This window comes from Leguminivora glycinivorella, chromosome Z (genome assembly GCF_023078275.1).
Source record: "Leguminivora glycinivorella isolate SPB_JAAS2020 chromosome Z, LegGlyc_1.1, whole genome shotgun sequence".
Taxonomy (NCBI): Eukaryota; Metazoa; Arthropoda; class Insecta; order Lepidoptera; family Tortricidae; genus Leguminivora; species Leguminivora glycinivorella.
In genome coordinates, this window is record NC_062998.1 from 4,386,286 (window position 1) to 4,412,795 (window position 26,510).

At 38.3% G+C, this 26,510-nt stretch overlaps 1 protein-coding gene across 4 annotated transcripts in view; it reads left to right on the forward strand.

The window, feature by feature from the left end:
- Positions 1 to 22,045, forward strand: part of LOC125240623 (protein vav) — an 84,591-nt gene extending 62,546 nt beyond the window's left edge. For 3 of the 4 annotated variants that reach the window (XM_048148595.1, XM_048148597.1, XM_048148598.1), the window contains 9 exons: positions 2,452 to 2,568; positions 3,371 to 3,547; positions 6,190 to 6,392; positions 8,306 to 8,423; positions 9,150 to 9,289; positions 10,380 to 10,514; positions 11,184 to 11,333; positions 12,099 to 12,267; positions 14,533 to 22,045. In XM_048148595.1, the coding sequence (XP_048004552.1) occupies positions 2,452 to 2,568; positions 3,371 to 3,547; positions 6,190 to 6,392; positions 8,306 to 8,423; positions 9,150 to 9,289; positions 10,380 to 10,514; positions 11,184 to 11,333; positions 12,099 to 12,267; positions 14,533 to 14,643 (1,320 nt within the window). In that variant the 3' untranslated portion in view covers positions 14,644 to 22,045. Of the gene's footprint in view, positions 1 to 2,451; positions 2,569 to 3,370; positions 3,548 to 6,189; positions 6,393 to 8,305; positions 8,424 to 9,149; positions 9,290 to 10,379; positions 10,515 to 11,183; positions 11,334 to 12,098; positions 12,268 to 14,501 lie in introns of all 4 variants that reach the window. The other variant, XM_048148596.1, reaches the window with a different exon arrangement.
- Positions 22,046 to 26,510: the final 4,465 nt, after the last annotated feature.

The following is a 26,510-nucleotide window of genomic DNA, read 5'->3' on the forward strand; positions in this document are numbered from 1 at the left end:
CAAATTTTGGAGCCCCATAACTGCTCTAATTTTAAAATACAGATCAGCTCACGTTTAAGTCTAAATTTTGAAATAGGGGGTGACATTGTTCTTAAAGCGTGGATTACTAACCTAACCGTATTCGACTACGTGTTTTTCAACAGACTGCTCCTGGAGCTAACGGATTATTTTCCCACTTACTTCTGTATGCGCACAAAAACCAAAACGAACGTAACGCAAGCACCAAGCAATTGGTACTGTATAGACTCCTGTGATACTGCCGATGGATTTGTCGATAATGTGCCAGAAAAAGTCACCCTGGCAGATGTCTGTAGAAAAGGCCATTTGCCAGAATGGAACAGTTCCATTACGCAAAAAATGGAACTTGAAATATTTAAGAATATTACATTTTTAAGTGTAAGGGAAGTTTTTTTAAAAGACGAGTTCTTCAGTCATCTTTTCTCACAGTGCAATAAGTTGCGCACTCTGGATGTTTTCATTCAAAATCCTGACTGTCTGGGCGTCGGTAACGACTGCACGCTATCTCTATTTACCAACCTGCATGAGACAAAGATAGAGTATCTGAGGTTTCATTCAACAGACATAGATTACGACGGTATATTTCATTCATTCTCAAAATGTCCTACTCTGAAAAATATTCACATAAGCAACCTATGCGGTCAAAAAGAATACAAAACTAGTAGTAACGCTATCTTACCGTTTATGGAAAACTGTTGTAACTTATATAACCTGTTTATCGAAGCGGAAATGGAAGATATAAAATTGGATCATCTTAAATACCTATTGAATGTAGCAGCAAAGAAGTTGATGAGATACTACTTAAATATCCAGGTTTGTTATTATGACAGTGACATTAATCCATTTGCAGATGTGTTCAATCCGAGTCCACTGAACATCACGGCATGATCATTGTTAGAAAATTAATTGTAATAAATATTGTAATGACAAATTGTAATTGTTTTTTTTTTTTTAGTGTGTTAAATTTACTTAAAATCCACAAGTCGCACAAAAAGCCTATCATATTACTGTGTGTCTAGTTTCGAAATCCTTAATGCCGGTCACTGATGATAATACAAACCAAGGCACGCGTCATAGTGCATGGAACGATCTAATCATGGCACTAAAATGGGGCGAAATTCTAATTACCTATGGAAATGTATTTTAGTATTTAGGTACAACATATTATTTCAAATATGGAATTATTACACACATTAAATTAAACACAATCACACATAAATCAGTCTTAGTATCTAAAATTTCCCTTACAAACTAAACTATCAAATAACATCTCCCAAATCCGATCCCTGGGGACGAGTGCCCATAATGCTGGCCACATTTCCCCGCTTGGCAATGCCAATCTTCTACCCCAGGAATGAAGCAGCCCTAGTATCCCTGGTGGTGTCAAGGAGCCTATGGAAATAAAACCTTCGCCCCTGCGTTTCAATCAGTTTTTGTGTTATAGCTCGTCGACAATTCTGCCAACGTCAAGGTTTAGGAAGTTTTATGAATACAATCGGTTGGTGAGCTCTACATTTTTCAAATTTGCTGCCTTTTTTTAGTGCTAAGATTTGGTTCACCGTCTATAATATGCCTGTATGCAGTGACCGCGTCCAGGATAGGAAACATGTAAATGAAAATCTGGAACGGCCGGCCAATACTCCACTTAATAAAACCAATCCAGGTTACCTATTGACACGTGTGAAATGCGAATATTCAAAACTGGGACGTTTGCACGACTCTTCGGTTTTTCATCTATAAAATTGGTAACCCGTTCGCTCTATTTGTTAGGTACTAACATTATCAATCGTCGGTGGATTTTTCGTGATTCCGATGAGACTTAAAAATTGAGATAAATTTATAGGCTTAATGGAGAAATTTGTACTGTGCAATGCTCTGCTTATTGTTAGACTTACAACTAGGGAAGGGAACAAATGTAAGTGTGCACGTGAAAATGTGCCTTTGTCGATTGCTATAAAGCCGCTTTGTCAGTTTATTCATATTAAAATGCAAGTAAATCTTGCCTTAATGGTAACCGACAAAGTGGAACGTTTTACTGTACACACACACAGAAATATTTGTTATTTAAGTCGATAGACGGCAGCACCATCTCTCTCGCTATATTATAATCCTGTAAAGGATTCGTATAGGAGGTCCAAGCACACATTGCTCGCCCTTAGAGTTGGGCTAAGGCGCCTAGTCTTCAGGGATAACATACACTATAGAATTTACGACGGTTACCACGGCGGCCGGGAAGATGTAGAGGTGAGTAAGATTAAGACCTGGGTGCGATTCCCGACCCTGCCACCAATGAACTTGGGCATTTTCGTTGGTGTATGGTATCTATTTTAGTAAGTTATTATCAAAGTTGACGTCAAAAGCCAGCTACTACAGTCTTTCAACTAAGCGATTTGTGTAATAAAGATAAAACAAATAAACCATTGTCACTTCTAGAACCACGAGGAGTTCCGCGGGTTGGAGCGAGCGAAAGAGGCGATGGTGGACGTGGCGCAGTATATCAACGAGGTGAAAAGGGACAGCGAGGTTTTGGCGCTTCTTGCTAAAGTTCAGGTACGTACACTTATTCTTAAACACTTACCCCCTTATTCATAAACGTACTCTAAAGTTATCAAGCCGATAAAGTCCTTTGCCCTTTTCTATCACACCAATACGTTGGAAAGGGACAAACGAACTTTATCGGCTTGATAACTTTAGAGTACGTTTATGAATAAGGGGGTTAGTGTAAGGCCCTCGTGCACGCTCGAGTCGGGGCGAGGCGAGGCATGCGGAGTGCATGTCAAACAATTGAAGCTTACACAAGTAAGGTTCAGCGGGGCAAATCTCGACGACTGCAAACATTCTAAAATATGAAAAAAATGGACCAGTTACATTTGCCCCCCTCCAGTCGAGATTTGCCCCGTTGTACCTTACATACATTTTGGAGAGTGCGCTGAGGAACTGTACAACCTTGTTCCTCCGTCCCCATTTCTCCATAGTAGGACCACCAGACATTCGGCAATGCGGCATCGCTTCGCGGTGAGTATTCCAAAAATACGCACTATGCGTTTCGCTTCACATTTTTTTTGCGAACCGCCAAGGAGTGGAATGCCCTGCCTGAGTCTGTGTCTTCGCATGAGTACAATCCAGGTCTCTTTAGAGCAAGAGTAAATAGGTATCTCATAGGTAAGCGTGCTCCACCGTAGACCGCATCGTCACTAAAAAAAAGTGTCTGAGTCCACGCGGCATAGCGCGCACGCGGACGAATAACTTCACTAGTTATTATTTTTGACAGTTCAGATTAGTGTTAATAGGTTACTCGAGTCATTTGTGTTCATATTAGAAAGCTAAAGTTCTGTAAATGACTTGTCACCAGGAGAGCATCCTAGATTGGGACGGAGGCGCGCTCGGCGCGGGCGGTGCGGGGCTCGCAGCCTACGGACGCCTGTTGCTAGACGGGGAACTCAAAGTCAAAGCCCATGAGGACCAGAAGCTTCGCTCGAGATACGTGTTCGTCTTTGACAAGCTGATGCTGCTCTGCAAACCAGTTAAGGTTAGTAAATTCGTGACTTGTACCAGGAGAGCATGATAGACGAGGATCTTGTGGCATACCGACGCCTGTTACAATACGGGGAGGTAGAAGTTAATGGTCATGAGGACCAGAAGCTTCGCTCGAGATATGTGTACGTTTTTGACAAGCTGATGCTGCTATGCAAACCTGCCAAGGTGATTACATGAGTGGCTTGTTACCAGGAGAGCATAATAGACTAGGATCTTGTGGCCTACGGACGCCTGTTGCTACACGGGGAACTCGAAGTCAAAGCCCACGAGGATCAGAAGCTATGATCGAGATACGTGTTCGTCTTGACAAGCTGATGTTGCTCTGCAAACCAGTCAAGTTTAGTACATGAGCGTTTTGTTACCAGGAGAGTATACTATATAATTATATAAGACTATGTGCATTTAGTCGTAGCCTTCATGTAAGAACTGTCAAATTGATTATTATTATGTATATAGGTAGTTTCAACTCAGTTGAGGCCACGCACACTATAACACTGTCATGTAATGACAACGAGATTTTGAAATTAGTGTTCTTATGTACCGACTGCAGATTCAACAGTGAATTGTAAGAAAGACCAAAAAGTTTCTATTTACTATTTTGTTAAGAATTACGTCTATAGAACAATTTTCAAACAAAACAGAAAATAAAATATCTCGTATGTGATTAATTAATTGTCAGATTATGATTGTAATATAAATCGTAGAAATCAAAGATAATATGTAATAAATTGCCTTATTTTATCATCGTAGCTGTTAAAATGGTGTTTACCTATTTTTTCATTACTTATTAGCAGACATAGAAGTCGCGGTAGCAATAACGTCAATTAACATAGGGACATCCTTCCGATATAAAATATATCGATAGCTGAATACTTATTTGGAAGTGAAATTTCATATGAGCTATAAAGTTCACCGGATAATTTAATTTTCCCCTCACTAGCTCGGAAACACGTGTTTTGTCCTTTAATACCAGCGGGTAAAAACGCATTTTATCCACTAGTGGGTAAAGTAATTTGACCTTGAATAAAGTCAAATTAACTGGTTTAAAATTCATAAAAGTAGGTGAATCTAGTAATAAAGATGATTTACCACCTGTGGAACTACTGGAAGCAGTGATAAACGCATTTTTTTGCGTTGTAGTTTCCTCGCTATAGTGAGGGGAAAAGTTTTGTGTTAACTCGGGGGCAAATGTATTTTACTTCTCGTGTGTTAAAAAACTCCACACCCAGCGTTAAAATACAACTTTGCCCCCTTGTATAACAAATAACTATTAATAAAATAATATCGTTTTCCCCTCACTTGCTCGGAAACACGTGTTTTGTCCTTTAATACCAGCGGGTAAAAACGCATTTTATCCACTAGTGGGTAAAGTAATTTGACCTTGAATAAAGTCAAATTAACTGCTTTAAAATTGATAGAAGTAGGTGAATCTAGTAATAAAGATGATTTACCACCTCTGGAACTACTGGAAGCAGTGATGCCGTTGAGCAGCCGTTGTAGTTTCCTCGCTATAGTGATTGGAAAAGTTTTGTGTTACACTCGGGTGCAAATGTATTTTACTTCTCGTGTGTTAAAAAACTCGCAAGTTCAGGATTCTATTCTCGAACCACTCGCTTCGCTCGTGGTTCAACTATAGAGTCTTTCACTTGCTCATTTTTCAATTCCACACTCGGCGTTAAAATACAACTTTGCCCCCTTGTATAACAAATAACTATTGTCCGTAGCAAAATTTTATTCGTGCCTCCGCGACTTCCAGCTAGTAATACTGAGTTCACATTTAATAGCGTCATGAGAAAATTAAACGAAGAAATAGCAGCACTTGATAAAGAAACGTTTCACAGTATTTTCAGAAAAACCCAAGAAAACGAAGAAAGATATAGGGAAAGAGAACCTATGATAGATGATTTAACCGAAAACCAAAACCTTATAATCAATCCTACCTAACGAATCAGATGAAGATATGCCAAGTGACGGTGGTTTATAAAAGGATTTGTTCATTATGTTTTACTGCTTTTAATACCATTAATGATAAGTATATCAATAAATAATAATGTTTTTCAAAAATATATTAATCGTTTTTTTTACATTCACTCACTCATTTCATTCATTATTTTTTTTGCAATCAGTACTAATCTTCATTTAGGTGTGTGTGTTATCATTCACTTCAACCTCCGTGGAATTACCTATACCTAGATATTTTTCTGGCACGAACGTCAAATTGTTAGCGCTTGACAAAATAAAAACATCGACAATCCTTTTATCGATAAATAACCGTACGTAAGGGTATTAATTGCCCCTAATAATAATCTCTAAAATCATGAATAATCATGTAAGAAATTATGTAATCTATTAAAATATGGTTCGTTTTATTATTATTGTCCATTTATTTTCAAATATGTGACATTTGTATAAAACATAATGTTATATACACATAAATTAAAGCATATATTCCCTAAACGGGGTAGGCAGAGCACATGAAACTACTCAAGGTTTAGTGCCACGGCAATAATTAATTACATATTATAATGTAAGTTATCGAGGAACTAAATATCGGAAAGAAGTCACTAGTGTCACTTCGTTCGTGCCAGAAAAATATCTAGGCATAATTATTATTCAAATTTCCAATGTTCACAGGAGAACCAATATTCCTACCGCGTCGGCGTAAAATTAGCCGAGTACAGAGTACAAGAAGGCGCCGGTCGCCGTACGCTCAGAAACGATGGACGCTGGTCGTCACAGTTCTACCTAGTGCGGCGTACTAAGGACGCCACTTACACGCTATACGCGCGCAGCGACGATTGTAAACGGAAGTGGGTGAAGGCTATTAAGGACGCCATGTGAGTATGATTTACTTTATAAAGAAACCTTACAGAAATTTGATTCAAGAGACGTAAGCGGAATGGATGAAATTGAGCTGTGATCGTTTCAACACTAGTGTGGCGTAAGTACTAATTGCGTGAAGACTGTTAAAGGACGCGATGTGACGCCATAATCACAGATATAGGAAGGAAGGAGATCGGACATGTACACTGAGAGAAATTTGCATTGTGAATTTAACAAGTTCGACTTGTTGCGGTTTAGATAGATAGATAGAATACTCTTTATTGGCACACCTCAGCAAGAGATACAGAAAAAAGATACAGCGGAGACAAAACAAATGATTATAAATAGAGGCAGACAACAGGCGGTCTTATCGCTAAAGAGCGATTTCTACCAGACAACCTTTGGGTAGCGGAAATAAAAAAACATAATCAGAAAGAGTAGGTGCTTCGAAATGAAAAATCATACTTATTCTAATTTCCAACACACAAATTGAATAAACATACACATATAAGAGAATATAAATAGACTTACATAAACATACTTAAATAGTAATATACAGCAAGACAGATATATAGTAACAAACCAACAATATATGCGGTTTATCCGTTTGAATCAGCCAAACGTATGTTTAAAACAATATGTGTCAGTCAGGTTGTTTTTATAAAATCGACTTGTTGATTCAAATATATTGCCGATTCAAATGACAAGTAGCTTGTTGTTTGAACCAAAGAGCACGTAGGCGCTATTTTAACCAAAAAACTTGTTGAACGAACATGAAAACTGGTTGTATTTTCTCTCAGTGTAGGGCGATTTGTTTCGAATACGCCTGTCGTAAGTTCTTGAACCCACACATAGCACAGGCACTTATGAATATGAAACCTAAGGTACAGTCAAGTGCAAAAATACGTATCGATTTTATCCGCTCAAAAATATGTACCGAGACCTTATTCCGCCGACATAAAGTGCTATGGGACATATTTTTGATAAGTTGTACGCACCCATATTTTTACACTTGACTGTATTACCATAGAGGAATAAGTAAGGGAAGAGTTGTAACTCCAAACATCAGTAAATGCGAGTTATTTGTATAGGCGTAGCTATAGTGACATCTAGCGACAATCACTCGGCAATCACGCGTTAAATAGCGTGAATTATCAATACCACTACTCGATACTAGGTGTTAACAGTGTCTGGTTTGCCAAAAATGTAATATTATAACAGTTTACAACTTATATTACAAGCAGAAGGAGTTGAAAACAGAATACTGATTAATACTATTGTAATATTTGCTAAAAATTGGTGAGCATTACTCTTCGTTCGTCGCGACATCTATTGACAAGTAGCAGTACTGATAATTTACGCTAGTTGACGCGTGATTGTCGCTAGATGTCACTATAACTATGCCTATAGTAATAACTCGCATTAGAGTTACAATTCTTCCCTTACTTATTCCTCTATGCTATTACTCAAACTGCGACACCACCGACGGCTTGTCCGCTCTCTAGTGATAACTGGGTTGCCAAACTTTACCTCTTTTTACAAGCTTTTATTCAACTTGCCCTGTTAGCATGGAGAATAGAGGTAAGGAGGAAAATCTGTGGTAGAACAGTCGCAAAAATGACCGGATGAGGCCTATTAATTGCAGTTACAAATCTCTCCGCTAGGAGCGCATGTCTCTCTCAATACTCAGCGACGTGACATGACATTAGACGTTCTTTTATCTAGACTGATTTCGTCGGACTGAGCAAGTCAAGACGTAGTCCCGTGGTAGTGCGCTGGCTTCGTATGCGGATGTTCTCGGGTTCGATCCTGACAGCGATCTTTTTGTTTTTCGATTTCGGCTGCAATAAAAGCTTGTGCCAAAATTGAAATTTTCGCAAAAAACTTATTTGTAAACCACAAAAATATGTTTTAACATTTTCAACAGTGACAATCTGGAGCCTGTCGGATGCCGTAGCACCAACCACAAGTTTGTGCTCCACACCTTCGAAAAACCGGCGACATGTCACCACTGCTCCAAGTTTCTCAAAGGACGGATATTCCAGGTGATTTTCTTTCATTGTCACTTAAACAGAGCCATCATTCATTAAACGAGTATAGGTTTCCTATACTCAAAATATAATTATGCAGTGCACGAAATAAAGCACCACATAAGTAGAAGAAAAATATGTACAGGTGTTTTTTTTTTTAATAGCCCGTTTATGTGTCCCACTGCTAGGCAAAGGGTTCTCCCCGTGATTTCCACAACTCCCGTCGGTGTGCTATTTCTGGCCAATCATGAAGGTATGAAGTTCGTCCCGCCATCTCCGTCTGGGCCTGCCACGTCCGCGCTTAATTTGAGGCATCCAGTAGTTATGTTTAAACAAAATTTTTATTTAATAAGTCAAAGAGAAAGATAAAAAGTAAATGAATTGACCGTGACCTCAGGGACGTCACTCCTCAGTATTTCATAGTAATTCCATATTACCAAATCGTTTTGACAGTTCGTAAAAAGACGCTGATTTGACTAGTAGGAATCTAGCCTATTATCGGTTCAGGCAAGCTTTGGTAGAGCCAGAGAAGGGTCGCAGGTCATACCTACTTTCTTTCCGCATGTACTGTACGAAGAGACAAAAAGTAGCCTATGTCACTCACCATCCCTTCAACTATCTCCACTTAAAAAATCACGTCAATTCGTCGCTCCGTTTTGCCGTGAAAGACGGACAAACAAACAGACATACACTAACCCATTTATAATATTGATATGGATTACAATTTTTCCTCGTTGCCAGGGCTACCTCTGCTCCGTGTGCAACGCGTGCGCTCACAAGGAGTGCATAGCGCTGTCTGGCCGCTGCGGGGGCGGGCTCACGCCGGCCCCGCCCCTTCCGCCCCACCACCAGCCGGACCAGGCGCTGCACTACTACATGTGGTGAGTGCACAGTGTAGGTCAGCTGCCGCTCCATGGCCAGCTAGACAAATCTAATCTCGTCATTTTCGTACCGTTTTCAGTGGAAACAGCGGGCTGTTGGGGTGCTGACCGTAGATTACGGCAAAAAGGAGAGGGCCCCCGCTCTGAATCATTTTTGGTGCAAAAGTTATCCATAACCATCCAAAGGAGTAACGCCATAAGTATTATGGGTACTTTTGCACCAGAAACGATAAGGAGCGGGATTTAATAGTTAGTTTATTTGTAAATATTTATTTTAAGTTACTTTTAATTAAATTGTAGTATTTGTCTGATATTGTGAATTGTGCGAAATGGTATTATTATTTGTAAATTGCAAAACATAAATTAAATGTACAAATATAATTTGTTTACGAGGGTGGATCAACTTCTTGGTTGTTATCTCTCTCGTCATCCAGGCAACTGTGTTGGCATAATATGTATGTTTCCTGAATGAAATATGATTCTACAATTTACTAATATGCTCACTAGATCTCATTACCTATAAGAATGTATGTTTGGTTATTTTAAATACCATTAAACCGTTAAAGTAACTCTGACTGCAACCAGTTTCAGCCGCAATCACTAGAAATATCTACTTGAATGTAGGATTACGTAATTGCGGAATTACGGAAACGCAATTGGCTGGGTCCACACAGAGCGAGTCAATTTCCTCGTGAGCCAAACGTGCCTCGCCAAAGCAGTGCGTGCGTTTGCTCGGCCGGCCAACCTGCCTCGGCAGAGGCGCGTCAACATTGAACGTTTGCCGCACGAACACATTGCCTCGCGGCGTGCGCCGCTCTGTTTGTACCCGACTATTGAATAGGGATGACGACTACATAAAAAAATGGCATTCTGTTTAGTCCGTCAGTTAGATCGTCCAAAAATACTGACCTGACGTCACGCGAAACTTCAACGCCCTGTATCGTCGTCATTTTTCGTTTACGAGAAAAAATAAAAAATACGTGTCTAAAATTCTTTGATAATCTAACTGACGGACTAATTAGTTTTTTTTTAGTCGTCTCGCCTATTAAGGAACATTATAATACATATAATAATCTCTATTTGTGACCAGGTACGTCGGAGAGATGGGTCGTGAAACGGCAACGAATCGCTTGGAGCGGCGCGTTGATGGAACCTTCTTATTACGAGTACGGCCTCATCCAACGCATCATGCGGACACTGACACGCAGCTCGCTCTCTCACTCAAGTGAGTATAGTCACAGGCTAAAGAGGGACGGTAGACATCAATTAGACTTAAGACTGAACCTTCTGATACGCAGCTCGGTCTCTCACACAAGTGAGTATAGGTTGAATAAGAGAGAGATAGACGAGGTCGAACGGAGGACCGCGCCGAAATACTCGAAGTTTATACATAGACCGCTGGCCATGGGAAAACATCGTTTCCCGTGCGATATTTCGTAGAATGGTTGGCGGTCATAATGATGAACCTTTGTTGAGATTTCGTCGGTGGGTAGGAATAGCAGCCACGGAAACATGTAAAAAAAATTGAAAATTGAGTCATCGCCTCCCGTTACATACTTTGTCAGATAATAATTTAGAAGATATTATGAACAAAAACAATCGTCAGCCGATTGTATCGTTGTGGAAAAAGGTGAAATACGTAGTCCTGAAAATTAAGATTGTTTTAATGTGAATTCGGTCAAAATATTACATAGGATCTTAACTCGATGACGAGCGTTTTGAGTATCTCTGTCCCGTGCCGTCTATCTATTTACATTTTCTCACGGTTTGTTCTAGATTGTATTACGACGTATTGACACTTCAGGGTCCCAAGATACAGGCTCAGTCTAGTTTGTGATCCAGATGATTAATTGTTAGTATTTACTGTGTAATGTGATTTCTTTTTCCTCTCCAGAACCGACAACACGGTGAAACACATGCGAGTATGCCGGAAGCCGATAGACCAAGTCCCTCACTACTTCCTGTCCGAGTCCCGTTTCTTCCGCAGCGTGGTGGAGCTCATCTCCTACTACGAGAAGACCAGCCTGTCTGAAAACTTCGTGGGGTGAGTATTTATCCATATTTTGATATATCCACATAGACTCGCCGCTTTACGGCCCAGCCACGACATTGGTCTAACCGCGAGAGCAGTGAGCGGCAGCCATACGTGCGAATGAGAAGTCCCATCGCTGTGTCTCGCTTTATTATATGGCCGCCGCTCACCGCTGTCGCGCTTAGACCAATGTCGTGGCTGGGCCGTTAGACTCAGTGGAGCGCAGAGCCAGGAGGATGATTGGTGACAAAAAGCTAACGGCCAAGCTAGTCTTTGGCCCATCGGCGGAAAGTCGCCAGTCTGTCGGTGTTTTACAGGTTGCACTTTGGGGAGTGTCCTCGTTCTACCGTCGGACTCTTAGACGCACGGCCGGTTTCCATCCTTACCTGGTAGATATTCCGCGAATTCGCACGAAGCGCTTTGCTTCTTCTTTTCTTATGCGCACTGCCAAGGAGAGGAATTCCTTGCCGGCGGCTGTATTTCCGAGCTTCAAATCAAGAGTTAACAGGCATCTTCTGGGCGAGCTCACTCCATCGTAGGCCACGTCTTTGCCTTTGGCTAGTCTGTGGCCAAGCCCATTTATAATAAAAAAAAAACTTAGATTGGTATTAGTGTCACGCAGACAACCGCGCGGAGCGATCCGCGCGACCAATTTGTATGAAGTTGATTTTGTCGTCTGCGCGGACCCGTCCGCGCCACTCTAAAGGGGAGACACACTTATCCGTTATTGACCTTAATGAAAGTATTTATTTATTAGGTACGGTTTTTCTTTTCCAGTCTGAACTCCAACCTGCGCTGGCCGTTCCGCCGCGTCGTAGCCACGGTGGTGCACGACTTCCGTCCCCTGGAGTCTTCGCAACTGGCCCTTCGGCCCGGAGCCAAGGTGCTAGTGCTTAGCAAGGAGGGCGACAGTCGCGGGTGGTGGAAAGGACGGACACTCGACAAGGTATGGACGTTGCCTAAGTGCGTTTTCACATTATCCGATCCGATACATTATCCGATATCCCGTACATTACAGGCGCCATCTTGGATTTTTTCCATTGAAATCCGATATCGGATCGTATAATGTGAAAACTCACTAAATTGAATTCTGGCTACGGCCCTGAATATACTTATAGAAACATAACATAGGTAAATCCATTAATAAAAATATTTTCCCAAGAAAGTAATTCCAGGTAAACCTCGCTCGATTAAATACAGATTGTCTAAGAAAATAAAAGCAAGTGTCATAAGTATCATAACAATAGAAGGATACAATTACATCGACAGGATTTCTAGAAGAAAGGTCTCATACGGACACTCTAGTTCAATGGAATTTCAACTTTTTGTGTTATGTAAGAATGTTGGTTGTTTACCGCCCTTTTTGCCGATCGTACTTTGTTACTACTTATGGTATTGTGATATGCTATTACCAGGAACGTTTAAGAGTTAATTGTGCCTTTATAGCGTCCATTTTATTTATTAGCGATATTGTTTCGTTCAATGAAGTGTTTATTTGTGACGTTATCTGGGTAAAGGGACCTTATTGTCGGTGGCGCTTACGTCCCGCGGCGTCGTATTAGTATACGAACATCGTTCATAACGTCGTAAGCGCCATCGACAATAAGGTCCCTTTACCCAGATAACGTCACATTTATTTAACTTAAATTATGACAATACATTTATGCGAATACGCAGTTGCAAAGCGAATAACAATTTTTAGAAGACGTAAGACCATCTAAAAAGCCATTTTAGTACATACATAAATTTACGCTTGTATTTTCAAACAGGGTAGGCAGAATACATGAAAGTTTCAGTGCCACTCTTGTCAATTAAGGGGCTGGAAGAAGACGAAATTGTCTGATTTTCTGCAAAATAACTATACCAAAAAAGTGGTATTTTGATTTACACAAAGCCACTCTGCCTGCGAATTGAGACTTGCAAGGATGCTGCTTAGCGAAAATTTATACGACATTCTGATTTTATTATTTGTGAAAACTTTTAATGCTATGATGCTTCAATAATGGTTTGAACACTAATCTATGTCATTCCCTGGGTTCTTAACAGGGCCGAATTTCCCATATAGATCCAGCTAACCTGGCAATGGATTTGAAAATCAGGAGGTACCCATCGAGGGTTTACTGGTGTAACCCGATAAGTTGAGCAAACTGGTTTTTGAAATTCGAACTTTTTGCAATTTCCACAATGTTGTTATTTCAAGGACAAATTATCTCGTTTTATCGGGTATCACCATCAAACCCTCGCCGTATAAATTACCTCAACTTTATCCTTAACAAAATTCATCTAAATCGAGATAACACAGTCACAGTTTTTTAATGCTATGCATAATGCAAAAATTCTGCTAAGCGAAAGATACCAATTTAAGTTTATAATGTAACCCTTTAGTACGGTTACGGACTTAAATTGTTGATCCACGTCTAGCTCATTGTATACTGGACATCTCATAGTTAAGCTATGACGTTCCAGTATAAAATGAGCTAGAAGTGCATCAACGAAGTCCGTGACTGTACAAGTACAAGTAGGGCTTGGCGATATATTTATATACACCAGCTTTAGCCTGCGACTGTGTCTGCGTAAAATGGTAGTTGCTAATGACAAAAACCCTATAAAACACCTCACCGGGCGTCAAATTATCTCTCATCTAAATCGGTTCAGAGTCTAAACCGTGAAGATCGTAATGAAAATGGGAGCGATGACAGGTTTTTTATATACGTACGTCTTGTAGGAAAGGACAACTATCTCAATCCCGGCAAGACACAGCTCATGGAAGCCTGGTGTCCGCTTGGCTCTAATCGTGAAACTTAGTTATTTTCGAATTTATTTGTAGTAGTATATGTAGAAGGGTTCTTAATTTACGTTGCTCTGTATATTGTATGTTGCGAAAGCGAAATTTGAAACCGTTTTTTATTCTACTAATTCTGAAATATAGGTAACTACGCCGTAATAAAGTCGTAGTAATTTATGTCTATTTTTATAGCGCCTTGTGCGAATTCTATTTTCAATATGCCTGCAATAGATTCCTACTGGTTCTGCTTAAAAAGTTAACTAACATTATAATTGCACATTATGTCTTATGTATAAGAACTGTCATGTAAAAAACATACCCGCGTATTTTTTCTACCTAAAAGTCAAAGGAGTTCTTCCTTTTTCAATGTTAAACCCTAACCTACCACGTTACAGGGCGACAACCGCTCCGGCTACTTCCCAAAAGAGTGTGTACGCGAAGAGCCAGAATGTATCGGCGCGCTCGACTGATGTCAGCAGTGCCTCGCCGAGCGCGCCGCGCCCGCGCGAGACACCGACGATGACACCGCTGACCTAGTGTAGACTGCTGGGAACTTATGCCAGCCTGGTACTTCCGCGGAGATATATATTGCTGTTTACAGTGATAAGAGATGACTTTTTAGTTTATTTTAGATGTTACCTTCGAACTAATGCGAGTATGCTGAGCGCTATTTATAATGACGTGGTAAGCTTCAGTAATAGCATCATCCATCAAGTCCAGGCTCTTGGTGAGCGCGCCGCGCCCGCGCAAGACACCGACGATGACACCGCTGACCTTGTAGACTGCTGGGAACTTATGCCCGCCTGGTACTTGCGCTGTTATTTGTTGCTGTTTACAGTGTTAAGAGATGACTCTCTAGTTTATTTTAGATAAATACTTCGAACTAAAGCCGGTATGGATGCTTGAGCGCTATTTACCTTTGGTAATACAGCCTAATATCATCTTCTCAACAGAGCGCTAATAATAGCATTTTCTATCGATCATGTGTCAGAAATTTCTGTATATTCTGACTTTCGTCTGTTTACTTGGATGACTCTTACCTACGAAGTTATGGTGGTCTAGCACAACTTAGCGCTTCTAAAAACTAACAGGACGTTAAAGGTACCACTCGCTCTCTGACATTTTGGAGACACCTTGAAATTGTCTGTACAAAGACATTTTCCAGACTTGGCTCTTGTAATCGAACTTTAAGTACCCTTACGTGTTATAAATTTCGGAGCAACAGCACATGAACTATGTTAAGAATAATGTACGTTATTCATAAATATACATACCTCAGAGTATACAGACCCCATTTAAAAACTATAAGGTCACGCGTATTTTACAGTACAACCGAGTTGTATTCTACCGTTTTACATTATTATTGCCCGGGTCCAGTCGCCTGCAATAGTATGTACCTACATTATAAAAAATATGCAAAAAGGTAAAAAAAGAGTTTAATACAGTACTAGAAATTTCTTAACTCCCTAGGGAGAACGATTTTTCTATAACTCACGCTCCGCCTGCGTGCAATAGTACATTTAGTGTGCACTGTGCGAGTGTAATGAAATAATATCTTACTCGACGAAGATAGCAATAATATTCCCACACGATCTTATATTTTGTGGCCTTCGCAGAATAACATATGATTGCAAGTGATAGTACACTCCTAAGAGCGTTTTCACAATTTATCCAATCCGATATGGGATGTAGGAAGGATATCAAATTTGGCTCCTGTGATATCGTTCCAACATCCGATATCGGATCGGATAATGTGAAAGCGCACTAAAGCTTAATATTTGTATATATTTTTTATTTATACGAGTACTGATTGTTTTCGTAAGTAAAAACGGAAATAAATAGTTTCCTAAGAGTACGGGAGCACTTATGAATGGTAACTTCGATAGTCCACCATTTAGTGTCTAAGACCATCTGTGGATAAGCGTATAATGTGAATAAGAAAATAATGGGTGCGAAAACTATAAATACAACTTGGAAATTGCTGTTTTCCCACTGTTACAAAAGAATGTTCATCTTTATACATATACATTTACGGCACTTTTACTATGTATTATTTTATGTTTAAATCATAATGCTTGTCTACAGATAGTATATGTACGATCTGTTATAGTCGTGCGTGAAGTGCAAGTACCGTACAGTATTTGCTTGACTTATTTGCAGAGCGTAGTTTGTACGAAGATGAACAATCTTAGCTATGTAGTCTCTGCTAAGAATATTAATACCGATTTATATTTTGCTGTCGATTTTTAATCTATTTAGTCTGTTTAATGGGTTTCTGATTCTGTATATAATTTAAGACACATGTTTTACAATTGTAATTTCGGTTTCTTTTAAACAGAATGAGGAATCCTTATAGCTAAATTTTATATGAGTTTAAAAATCGACTACAAAATAAAAATCGACCAATCAGGCCTAAAATATGGATGAAATGAAATTCTAAATACGTTAGATATAAACGTAATGCAATCTCAGAAACCTTAAAATATACAATGCTTTTTAGTGTAAAGTGAGTGTTTCTTTTTTTTCTTGCCACTTTTTTAAATGTGATAATTTGGTAATATGTTATTTCTACTCAGAACCACTAGCTTTTTCAATCCTTACTAATACGATGTTGTCTTATTTTGTTACCATTTTCCATACATTTTTGTATGGGAAAACAAAAGAGGAAAGTAACAACAATTTATGGAAATTCTGGGACACTTTTTGTCTCCTATTGAGATAGAAAGTGCTCGTCATACTGAGTACAATTAACCAAAAATTCCTTAAAAATATCAAATTAAAAAATTAGCAAAAAAAAAAAAAACGCTCAAGTAATATTTGAATGTGTATCTAGTGTATAGATAAGTATACATAGAATAGTTTTATTGAACTATTTAATTAAGTATGTAATTTGTCTCTTATTTTTAATTGTTTTTGCACTTTAGGTATGTTTCAATGGTGCGTATACATGCTTTAAATATTAGTGTTTAAGACGCGTGGATCTGATGTGAGCGGTTGGCATGGACGTATACGTTTTACCGTATAAATACAATAGTAAGTGAATCTAAGAATCGATAAATTTAAAAATGGTAAAACACTGCTTTTGCCTTATTGCTTTTTGTTTGGGTACACCGAAGACAGTACTTTTCCACTTTTAAATTTATTCTAAGCCTAGTGGCAACGATTGAGGCCTTTCTGCCTGTAAAATAAATAAAATCCATCTATGCTTAAATTTACTTCCAATAGATCTAATCATCTATATTAATTGTTATATATACTTTATTAAGTTTGGTGCTCTCTAGAATCGTCTCAACACAAGAATAGTATATGAATCTATTTGAGACACATGATTTTGACAAAATCTCTATAATGTTTATTTCTTCATTGCCACTGAACTGACTATGTTAAATTTGATGCAATGTTTTAATTCTTGGTGTTAAACTTGTACAAAGCGATAGCATTTATGATATTTATTTTGAAATGTGTAGAAATTACTAAATTGAACTATGATGTAAATACCTTCTTACCATGCCAACTGCAGTGGGATGAGCGGGGAACAAATCAACACTTTAGGTCGGTCTCATTTACTCAAAAGTCTCATAGGGAACTTGACTGTAGTTAAAATGAAAGATTTTATACCATGCACGAAATAAAGCATCAGATAATTATAGGAAAAACATGGACAGAAGTTATTTTTTAATCCAATTTATATTTAATAAGTCAGGTAGAAATATATGTATAAAGTAACTGAGTTGACCGTGACGTCACTCAACCCGATTTCACATTATTTCCGTATTAGCAAGTCGTTCAAATTCGTTTTGACGGTTCTTAAAAAGAAGCTGATTTGACTAGGAGGCAAGTAGCCTATTGTACTAACCCGCTTACCCCACTTTGAATGTAAGGAAGATAAAAAAGTAGTTAGATTTGACAATTTTATTCCATTCTACATGACAACACTGTGCTCAAAATTGTTCGCTCTTAGCTCTTTCTCTCTCTAATGCCAATTATTTCTATATATCTACTTCTATTTCACGCACTTCATTCTAAATATACATATTTCAATGACAGAAATAATAAATAATAACATGGAAACACGTAAAGCAATACAGAGTTCTAAAAATATAACGTAGTACAAATATATTCTTAGAGATTAGACATATCTTTATGTGGCAATTTCATTTGTATTAATTATTTTGCTTGATTAATGATTATCTCAATGTATGTGCACACGTTGACACGTGTGACCGTTGTAATAATTATATAGTTCTATATGACAGACCGCGCACTGGTAGCGTAAGCGTTCACTGCTACATTTTAGCGCACGGTCACGTCACAAGCTGGTGTGCTCAGTGTTTAAATTTTTAACCGCATATTTTTCATTCGTATCGCTGCCGGTGGTAGAAGTTATAATTGTCTTATTTACCAGACTTTGGGGGAGCTGTAAATTGTGTCTTGTATAGCAGACAGCGGTTGGTTCACTTATTCATTCACTGGCACTGCCCCATTTTTAGTGCACATACAATTATGGTGTTTCTTATTTTCAGTACATATCGCACATAAAAAATTCTTAATTAGTGTAAAGCCTAATAACGCTAGGTAATATATGAATACATTCGCAATAATTCAATAACATTTTTTTTATTCTATCACATTTCAGAAAAATTCTTGATAATATTTTTATACTCATCTATTAAAATATGGAAGACCATTGAATTTTCAACATAATAAACTGACAGATATGTATATTAAATTACGCGATTACGAATCCATTTATATTTTATGTTATATTGTGACAAAATTATCAATAATTTCTAAGCAGAATTAATATATAATTATAATTATGCTTGGAAAACATAATACAGACATGCTATATACATACCCCTTTATTCATAAACGTTCACTAAAGTTATCAAGTCGATAAAATTCGTTTGTCCCTTTCCGACGTATTGGTGTGATAGAAAGGGACAAACGTACTTTATCGGCTTAATAACTTTAGTGAACGTTTATGAATAAGGGGGATAGTGCTTATGAGAATTTTAGGGCGGCCGCTTAACAAGAAATTGTAGAAATCAAAAATTGGCATCATGTAACAGTCCCGTTTTCATTCATATATTGTTTTGAAACGGACTTGTCAATTTTTTCATTTCAACATTGTTGGACTGCAGTAGCTGGTTACAGCCGCGTTCAATGACACCAACACAGTTATAAGAACAAAAATATCTACATTTCTTTTATGCTCATATTTTTACAGTCGGGTTTAGATATTTGCCCGCATAAAAAACTGAACGCCACTATACAGGCGCCGGTAACATCGCACAAAAAGAATGCCGCAAAAATATTTGACAGTCTTATTTCTAGAGACCTAAAAGAGTGTCAGATATTTATGCAGCCTTGTTTTTGTGCGATGTTATTGCCGGTGACTGTTCACCGAGCGAGCGCCCTTAGTATTCCAAGATATGATATATTCCCTTCCTCCATAGTTTAAGCTCAGGCATATTAAATAACACAGAAATATTTTTGCTAGCTTACTTATTAAAAATATCTCACTAGTTACTGCTCTTTCGCACATTGTAAATATGTACCTCTATTTATTATTGTTAGTGTTTAAAGCGATTTTAAGGATTCATGTAAAAATATGTGTTAAAATATATGGTAAAGAGATAATAAATAGTCCGCTAAAATGGATTGTAGAGCAGTGTTGGTTTAACAGAAAAATAAATACAGATTGACAAACTTTATATAAAGTAGCCACCAATTTTGAACGCGACTTTATTTGAAGATTGCCAGTTGGTTTGTCTCTGGTTTGTAGGCACAAAAAGGATAAAATAAGGTGCCACAGTACATTACTGTTTAATAAGTAATGCTTTGGACTCTCTTGCTGATATAGACACATACTGCCACATAAAGTGATTGTAGGACACTAAGGAAAATAATATACAATATACCTACATAGACAACCGATATGTTATTCTTATTCAAGCGCTTAAGGTCTATTTCGGGACGGTATAATGTACAGGTGCCGTAGCCGACGCGAAACGAAAACGAAGCGCTGCGAAAGGTTGGCTCTGTCGCGCCAATACTCAAGAGCGATAGAGATAGATATTGCGAGCGTTTGTGTCATTCGGCTACGTACCCAGGTCAATTTCGATATAAATGGACGACAAAAATGTATAATTTTGACGAAGTTTTGTTTACGGCTGCTGGTAAACGAAATATTTAAATTTAAAAATATAAGGTAAAAGTACCAATGCTCGATATGAAGAGAGTACCGGCCCAAGCACTCAATCAGTGTACAGCGAGATATAATTTTGGCGCCCGCGTTCGGGGGATCGCGTTTAAAAATCATTTTTTCACTGAAAAAAAGGAACATCTGTTTTTTTGACGCCCCTCCTACCATTTGGCGCCTAGAGCGGCCGCTCCACTCGCTCTACCCTTAATCCGGGCCTGTCTTCGACAGAAGGGCGCTGAGTTGAGCACTGCTATTCTTACCTTAAACATGCTGATGTTTTTGCCATAACATAGACCACCAAATGTTTTGAGCGTCGGCGCTTAGTCAGGGCTATATTTGGCTTGGTTTGACATGCTAAGTAGATGCGTTTGCTTGATCTATGGTAAGTACAGCGGGACAATTTAGACTGGGAGACAAGCGCAACTGATCCTTTCTTTCCACGTTTTAAATGTTTGCGATTGAAAAATGGATCAGTTACAATTGCCTCCCAGTCGGGATTTGTCCCGCTGTACCTTATATATGAAATCAGTGGTAAGGCCAGGCGTGATGAAAAATCAATTTGCTTCCTCATTGCGCCAAAGTGGAGGTGACTATGCGCCGGCGCTTAGAAGACGCTAGTTTTTTATTTTTTTTTTATTTGCCGATTGTATTAGAGAAATAATGCTGACGTAAAAAAGGACAATAAATTGTCCATGTTATTTCGAAAATGTCCTTAGGTTTGAGAGCGCGTTAAAATATCGGGCCTATTTGTTCGATCTCAAGCGCTTGAAAGTTCGATCTCTATGCGAGTCTGTACCGAGGTGGCAAACGAGCTACAAGCTTTTTATGTGTTTGTGGACACCATAAAGTACTCTATTTTTTTTTCTTACTCAAAGTTTGAAAACAACAATGCTATTTGAAATCATTGCGGAAATAGTGGCTCTGCCTATCTGCTCTCGGTCGGTGCAGACTTAGATTAGACGGATTATTTTTGTTTACACAGAGCGTAGGTACAATTTGACGTTATATAGACAATCGCTTTCAATAGATAGATTATATTATGTATATTCAGCTCTAATATGTATAAATACAATTTTCAAATATAAGCTAAATAGATAAATAATGGTATATTTTTGAAAAATATGGTAGTGGCATACGCAATGTATTGTTCATTGGAAAAATGTTTCCTAAGCAGTTACGTTAACACGAACATAACAGAAACATTTTTCAAAGTGGTCGTAGATATAAATCTGCATTACATGCTACTTCCAATTTAAAATATTATATTTAAAACAGAAGTATATAAATTAAATAAATAGCGTCATTAAAACACATCTATAATTGTTAAATATTGATATTATAATACTAAACAAATGTCTTGATTATGTCAGTCCGTCAGAAAAGGATTATACGTTACATGTGCATCAGGGCTGCTGATGAAATCGTGCACGCTCATATTGGGCGTTGTGCGGGGCGGGGCGTGCGGCGTGCATGTCAAACAATTGAAGCTCATACAAGTGTGCTGTCCACGCTGCATAGCGGGCACAAGGGCCACCCCGCCCCGCCGACCAAGCGTCCATGAGGGGCTGAGGGCCTCACACTTATGCACATGAAATATGACCCTTTACTGATGGAAAGACACAATATGACCATTTCGTTAATCGACTTTAATTGAATCCGAGTTGTGACAAGCATATAGTTAAACATATATTTCAATTAACTGTCAATAGGCAGGGTCGGTCAAAAATAGTATTTTATGCAACTGGTGGTTAAAAGAGGTCAAAAAAGGTGAGTGGCGTGGGTAACAATTTGAGGCGAAGCCGAAAATTGTTAATAAAGACGCCACGAGCATTTTTTGACTCAGTTAAACACCGTTGCATACAATACTTTTTCTACGACCAAGCACTTATTTTGAAAGAAAATTATAAATTCAACAAATACCTACTTTCAGTCATCTTAGTTATCTAGGTGGTCCGCCTACCATTTTGAATATGCAGTTTGAGTGCAAACATGAAAATAAAACTGTCTATGGTATAGTTCTTTGAAGCCTGGCCACTAAGACGAATCGAGCCGAGTTGAATCGAGTTCTATACATTTGAATGCGATTCGACGCGTCGCCAATGAACGCAGCAGAAAACGAAGGAGTCTCGACTCTGCGAATTGGTTTGTTAAGTTGGTAGCAATGTATTTACTGAACTGTAAAACAGCTATATCGTGCGACTGCTACTAAATGTTTTCAGGGTATAGACTAGATAGACTTGTCCTGACATCTTTTATGTAGGGTTTTAACGTTCTATGCACGACCTTGTAACTCACGAATAACAGTACGGGAGTAGAAAAACTTAGTAAAAAAACATCAACAACGGGTAACGGATAAAACAAAACTTTTTAACAAAAAATAAAACCGCCTTCAAAAATAAGCGCGTTACAAAACACGTAGAAACTAAAAAGCCAAAAATAATAAACCTTTCAATTCAGATTTCTTATCGTATTGCAATAAGCTAAACATCCAAATTATAAACAAATCAATTATTTTTGTAGTCGGTACCAGACCTATTCGTCGCCTTGCTATTGCCTGTTTGCCCCACCCAACCATACACAGGCTGGTACCGACTCCAAAAATAATTGATTTGTTTATAATTTGGATGTTTAGCTTATTGCAATACGATAAGAAATCTGAATTGAAAGGTTTATTATTTTTGGCTTTTTAGTTTCTACGTGTTTTGTAACGCGCTTATTTTTGAAGGCGGTTTTATTTTTTGTTAAAAAGTTTATTTATTTGTTGATTTTTAGTGGTTCCTAGTGATATTATATGTATCAGTCCGAATACATGTACAGTAGTGAAAGAATTATCCTTTAACTCCTAACCATTGAGGAGTTGACCTTCCATCATCAGCTCAGCCACATAAAATTATTACCATCAGACGTATATACTGGTGTACCTTTGAAAAATAGACTAAAAACATTACATGTGCCTATAACATTTGAAGAGTTCCCTCGATTTCTCCAGGATCCCATCATCAGACCCTGACTTGGTGCCAATGGGACCATCTCGGGGTTATACCGGTTCGATCAAAAAAAAAAATTTTGAAAATCGGTCCACGATTCTCGGAGATATCGAGTAACATACAAAAAAAAAAACATTCAGTCGAATTGAGAACCTCCTCCTTTTTTGAAGTCGGTTAAAAAAGCCAAAAATTTTCTAAATATTAATTTATTGAAGTATAAATTTCACTGTCTAACTACTGAACTTTATTTGATTGTAACTTTATTACCATAACATGCAAGCTTTTTTTAATACTTCTATATTATCCTGTCAAGCCTTACTAAGTTTTTTGACCGCATCAAAGTTGTTATGTAAAAGGATATATGAATTAAAAATACATTGTTGTGGGTATAGATATATATTTTTTGTATTCAGTTGGACAGTGTGTTGGCAAAGAATGTGCTTCAGATTCTAATTATTTCGTCATAAGGAACGAACTAAATGTTTTTATGTAATAAATACGTGCATAAAATTTACAATAGTGCAGTAGTTGCTGTAAATTACCTAAGGGCCGACCGCGCGACCATTTAGCCGTAAAAAAAATGCCGAAATGTACAGTCGCCATCAGATATATAAGAGCGCCCGAGGTACTCAAAAATATCTGAACACGCCTCTATTGCCTAGGCGTTAGAGGCGTGTTCAGATATTTTTGAGTACCTCGGGCGCTCTTATATATCTGATGGCGACTGTATAAACTTAGATGTTCGTGGTCGGTCCTCTGAAGATGGCCTCTTGACGGCAAAATAATGTTTTAACATACTACTTTTTTCATTCCAATCAAATCCAATGTATCAATCAATAGTATACCTATTTACTTCGTAATAGCAGAAAGAAACTATAAAGTAAAATTTATCTCATTTATTAAGTCTTGTCTAGTATACGCAGAAGTTAGACGCATACCGTCCGCCTTTAAGATGTCATGCTCATGTTCTTAAATATGTACCGTGTTACGAAGGTTAATAGTTTCCGCAACAATACGAAGGCAAATCTTTTCGCACTACACCTGTATAGACTTGTATAGTTGACCTGAGTTGGCATTCTGAGATAGGTCAGTAATCAGCCGGGCTATCACATGATTGGCGCGACTCTACCCGTCCTTATGTCACTAAGACAACTTGGAACAAGACGTGTTGTGATCTATGTCGCGGCGAGATTCTGTCGCGTAACTCATGTGCTAGCCCTGAAGATGTCTTGCAAAAAAAATATTGCATACTGTGCTACATTCTCGTAGAACGCTTTAGAGCATATGTGAGCGTATTCAAAAATAATAATTGCAAACCTGGTGCCGTAGCCGAATGGCATTTCTGCGACGCGAAACGAAAACGAAACGCCGCGAAAGGTAGTCCGGCTCTGTCGCGCCTATACGCAAGAGCGACAGAGATAGATATCTACGAGCGTTTCGTTTCGTGAGCGTTTGTTCCATTCGGCTACGTACTCTGATTCTCAGGGATTTTGATCTTATTCGATATGATTAGTGTTGTTTCCACTGTAACATGTTACTACTTATCCGATTATTACGATGGAAAATGAACACGATTCTGAGTGTATGAGCTAAATAAGTAAAAGATTTTAAGAATCTGGGTTTCAATATATTATTTATTTTAGAAAATGCTCGTCTACGCACAAGCGCCTTCGGCGCAGGACGCTGAAGCAAAGCTGAGCTTACCTATAATATTTCTAAACATTGTGTGTAGATTAAAAAGGGAAGGAACGTTATGAGAGCCCTAGTGTTTTATTCACAGTAATGTGCCAAATTCTTGTTTTGTATAAATTTTTCTAAAGTGATAATCATTGGTAGACTACCATTTTGTTTTTAGTCTAACCGTTATATTTGGGCACGATATTCATAGAAAAGCTTTTAAGCACAAAAGAGTGCTTATGTTTCTAGTGCTATAAGTACTAAGGGTCCGTATGAAAACACAACCTAAAAGGTATTTATTGCATGTGAAACAAAAGGTATATTTTCAGGAAAAGCACATATCGTCACTACTTTAGAAAAAACTCGTATCTTCTTATGTCAATGAAAAGAAAAATGTACTATACCTACTCCATTTCAGATACGAAGGCCCGATAACACTTGAAAAAAGGGCAATAATTTTTGCCTATTATCTGATTAGGAGCACTGCTAATTGGCACACGTCGGTGAATACTGCATACAAATAAAGCAATAACCTAACCACAAAATTAAATTTTGAAAAACCCCCGACATAGTGGATCGATTTTCATGAAACATGGCTAAGAACACTCTCGACTAACTCAGCTTTCAAACAAAAAAAATCTAAATCTGTTCATCCGTTCGGAAGCTACGATGCTACAGACCAAAGAATATAATAACTCACTACAGACAGACACGTCAAACTTATAACACCCCGTCGTTTTTGCGTCGGGGGTTAAAAAATAAAGTTAAAGAGCGTGTAAAAAAATGCCACACCGAAAAAGTAAGCCAGGTTTCTTTTGTTTTCACTAAGCCTATTGTTAACGCATGCCCGACCCACCAAGTGGTATCGGGCCTTCGTATTTGAAATAGAGTATTACTATGTATGGGACGCATAATACAATAGAGGTGTGTACGTAGCCAAATGCACAAACGCTCACCATAATATCTGTTTCGTAGCTATATATCTCTATCGCGCTAATACGCAAGAGCGATAGAGATATACATATAGCTACGAAACAATAACTAGCCTGCACTTCTGTGGGCGTCTGGCGTCGACGATTGCCATTTGGCTACGCCCACTGATTATAACTATTATAAGCACCGCTCAGATATATTTGATGGTCACTGTACATAGAGTTACTGCGTTTTAACTTTGAGTAGCAATGTGGGGTACAAGATTTTATTGAAAGTACTGACGATAGGTATGGCTTGTTGATATTTTGAAGACACAGTGTACTTTTTTATTCCCGAAGCACGACTGGCATAAAGTGAAGAGTTTTGGAAACGACTTTGTGTTCATTTATTGCACACTTTTCCAATGGTCTATATTTTATACCATAGACAATCTATGGTATAGTTCGCAGGTTCAAACTCATTTGTAACCACTTTTATTTATGATACAAGTGCGAAACTTACATGGGAGAGTTTTAAAAGTTGTAATGTACACTACGACATTATTTTATTTTGACAATTATTTAATTATTATTTTACACTATACATACCTGCATGGTTTT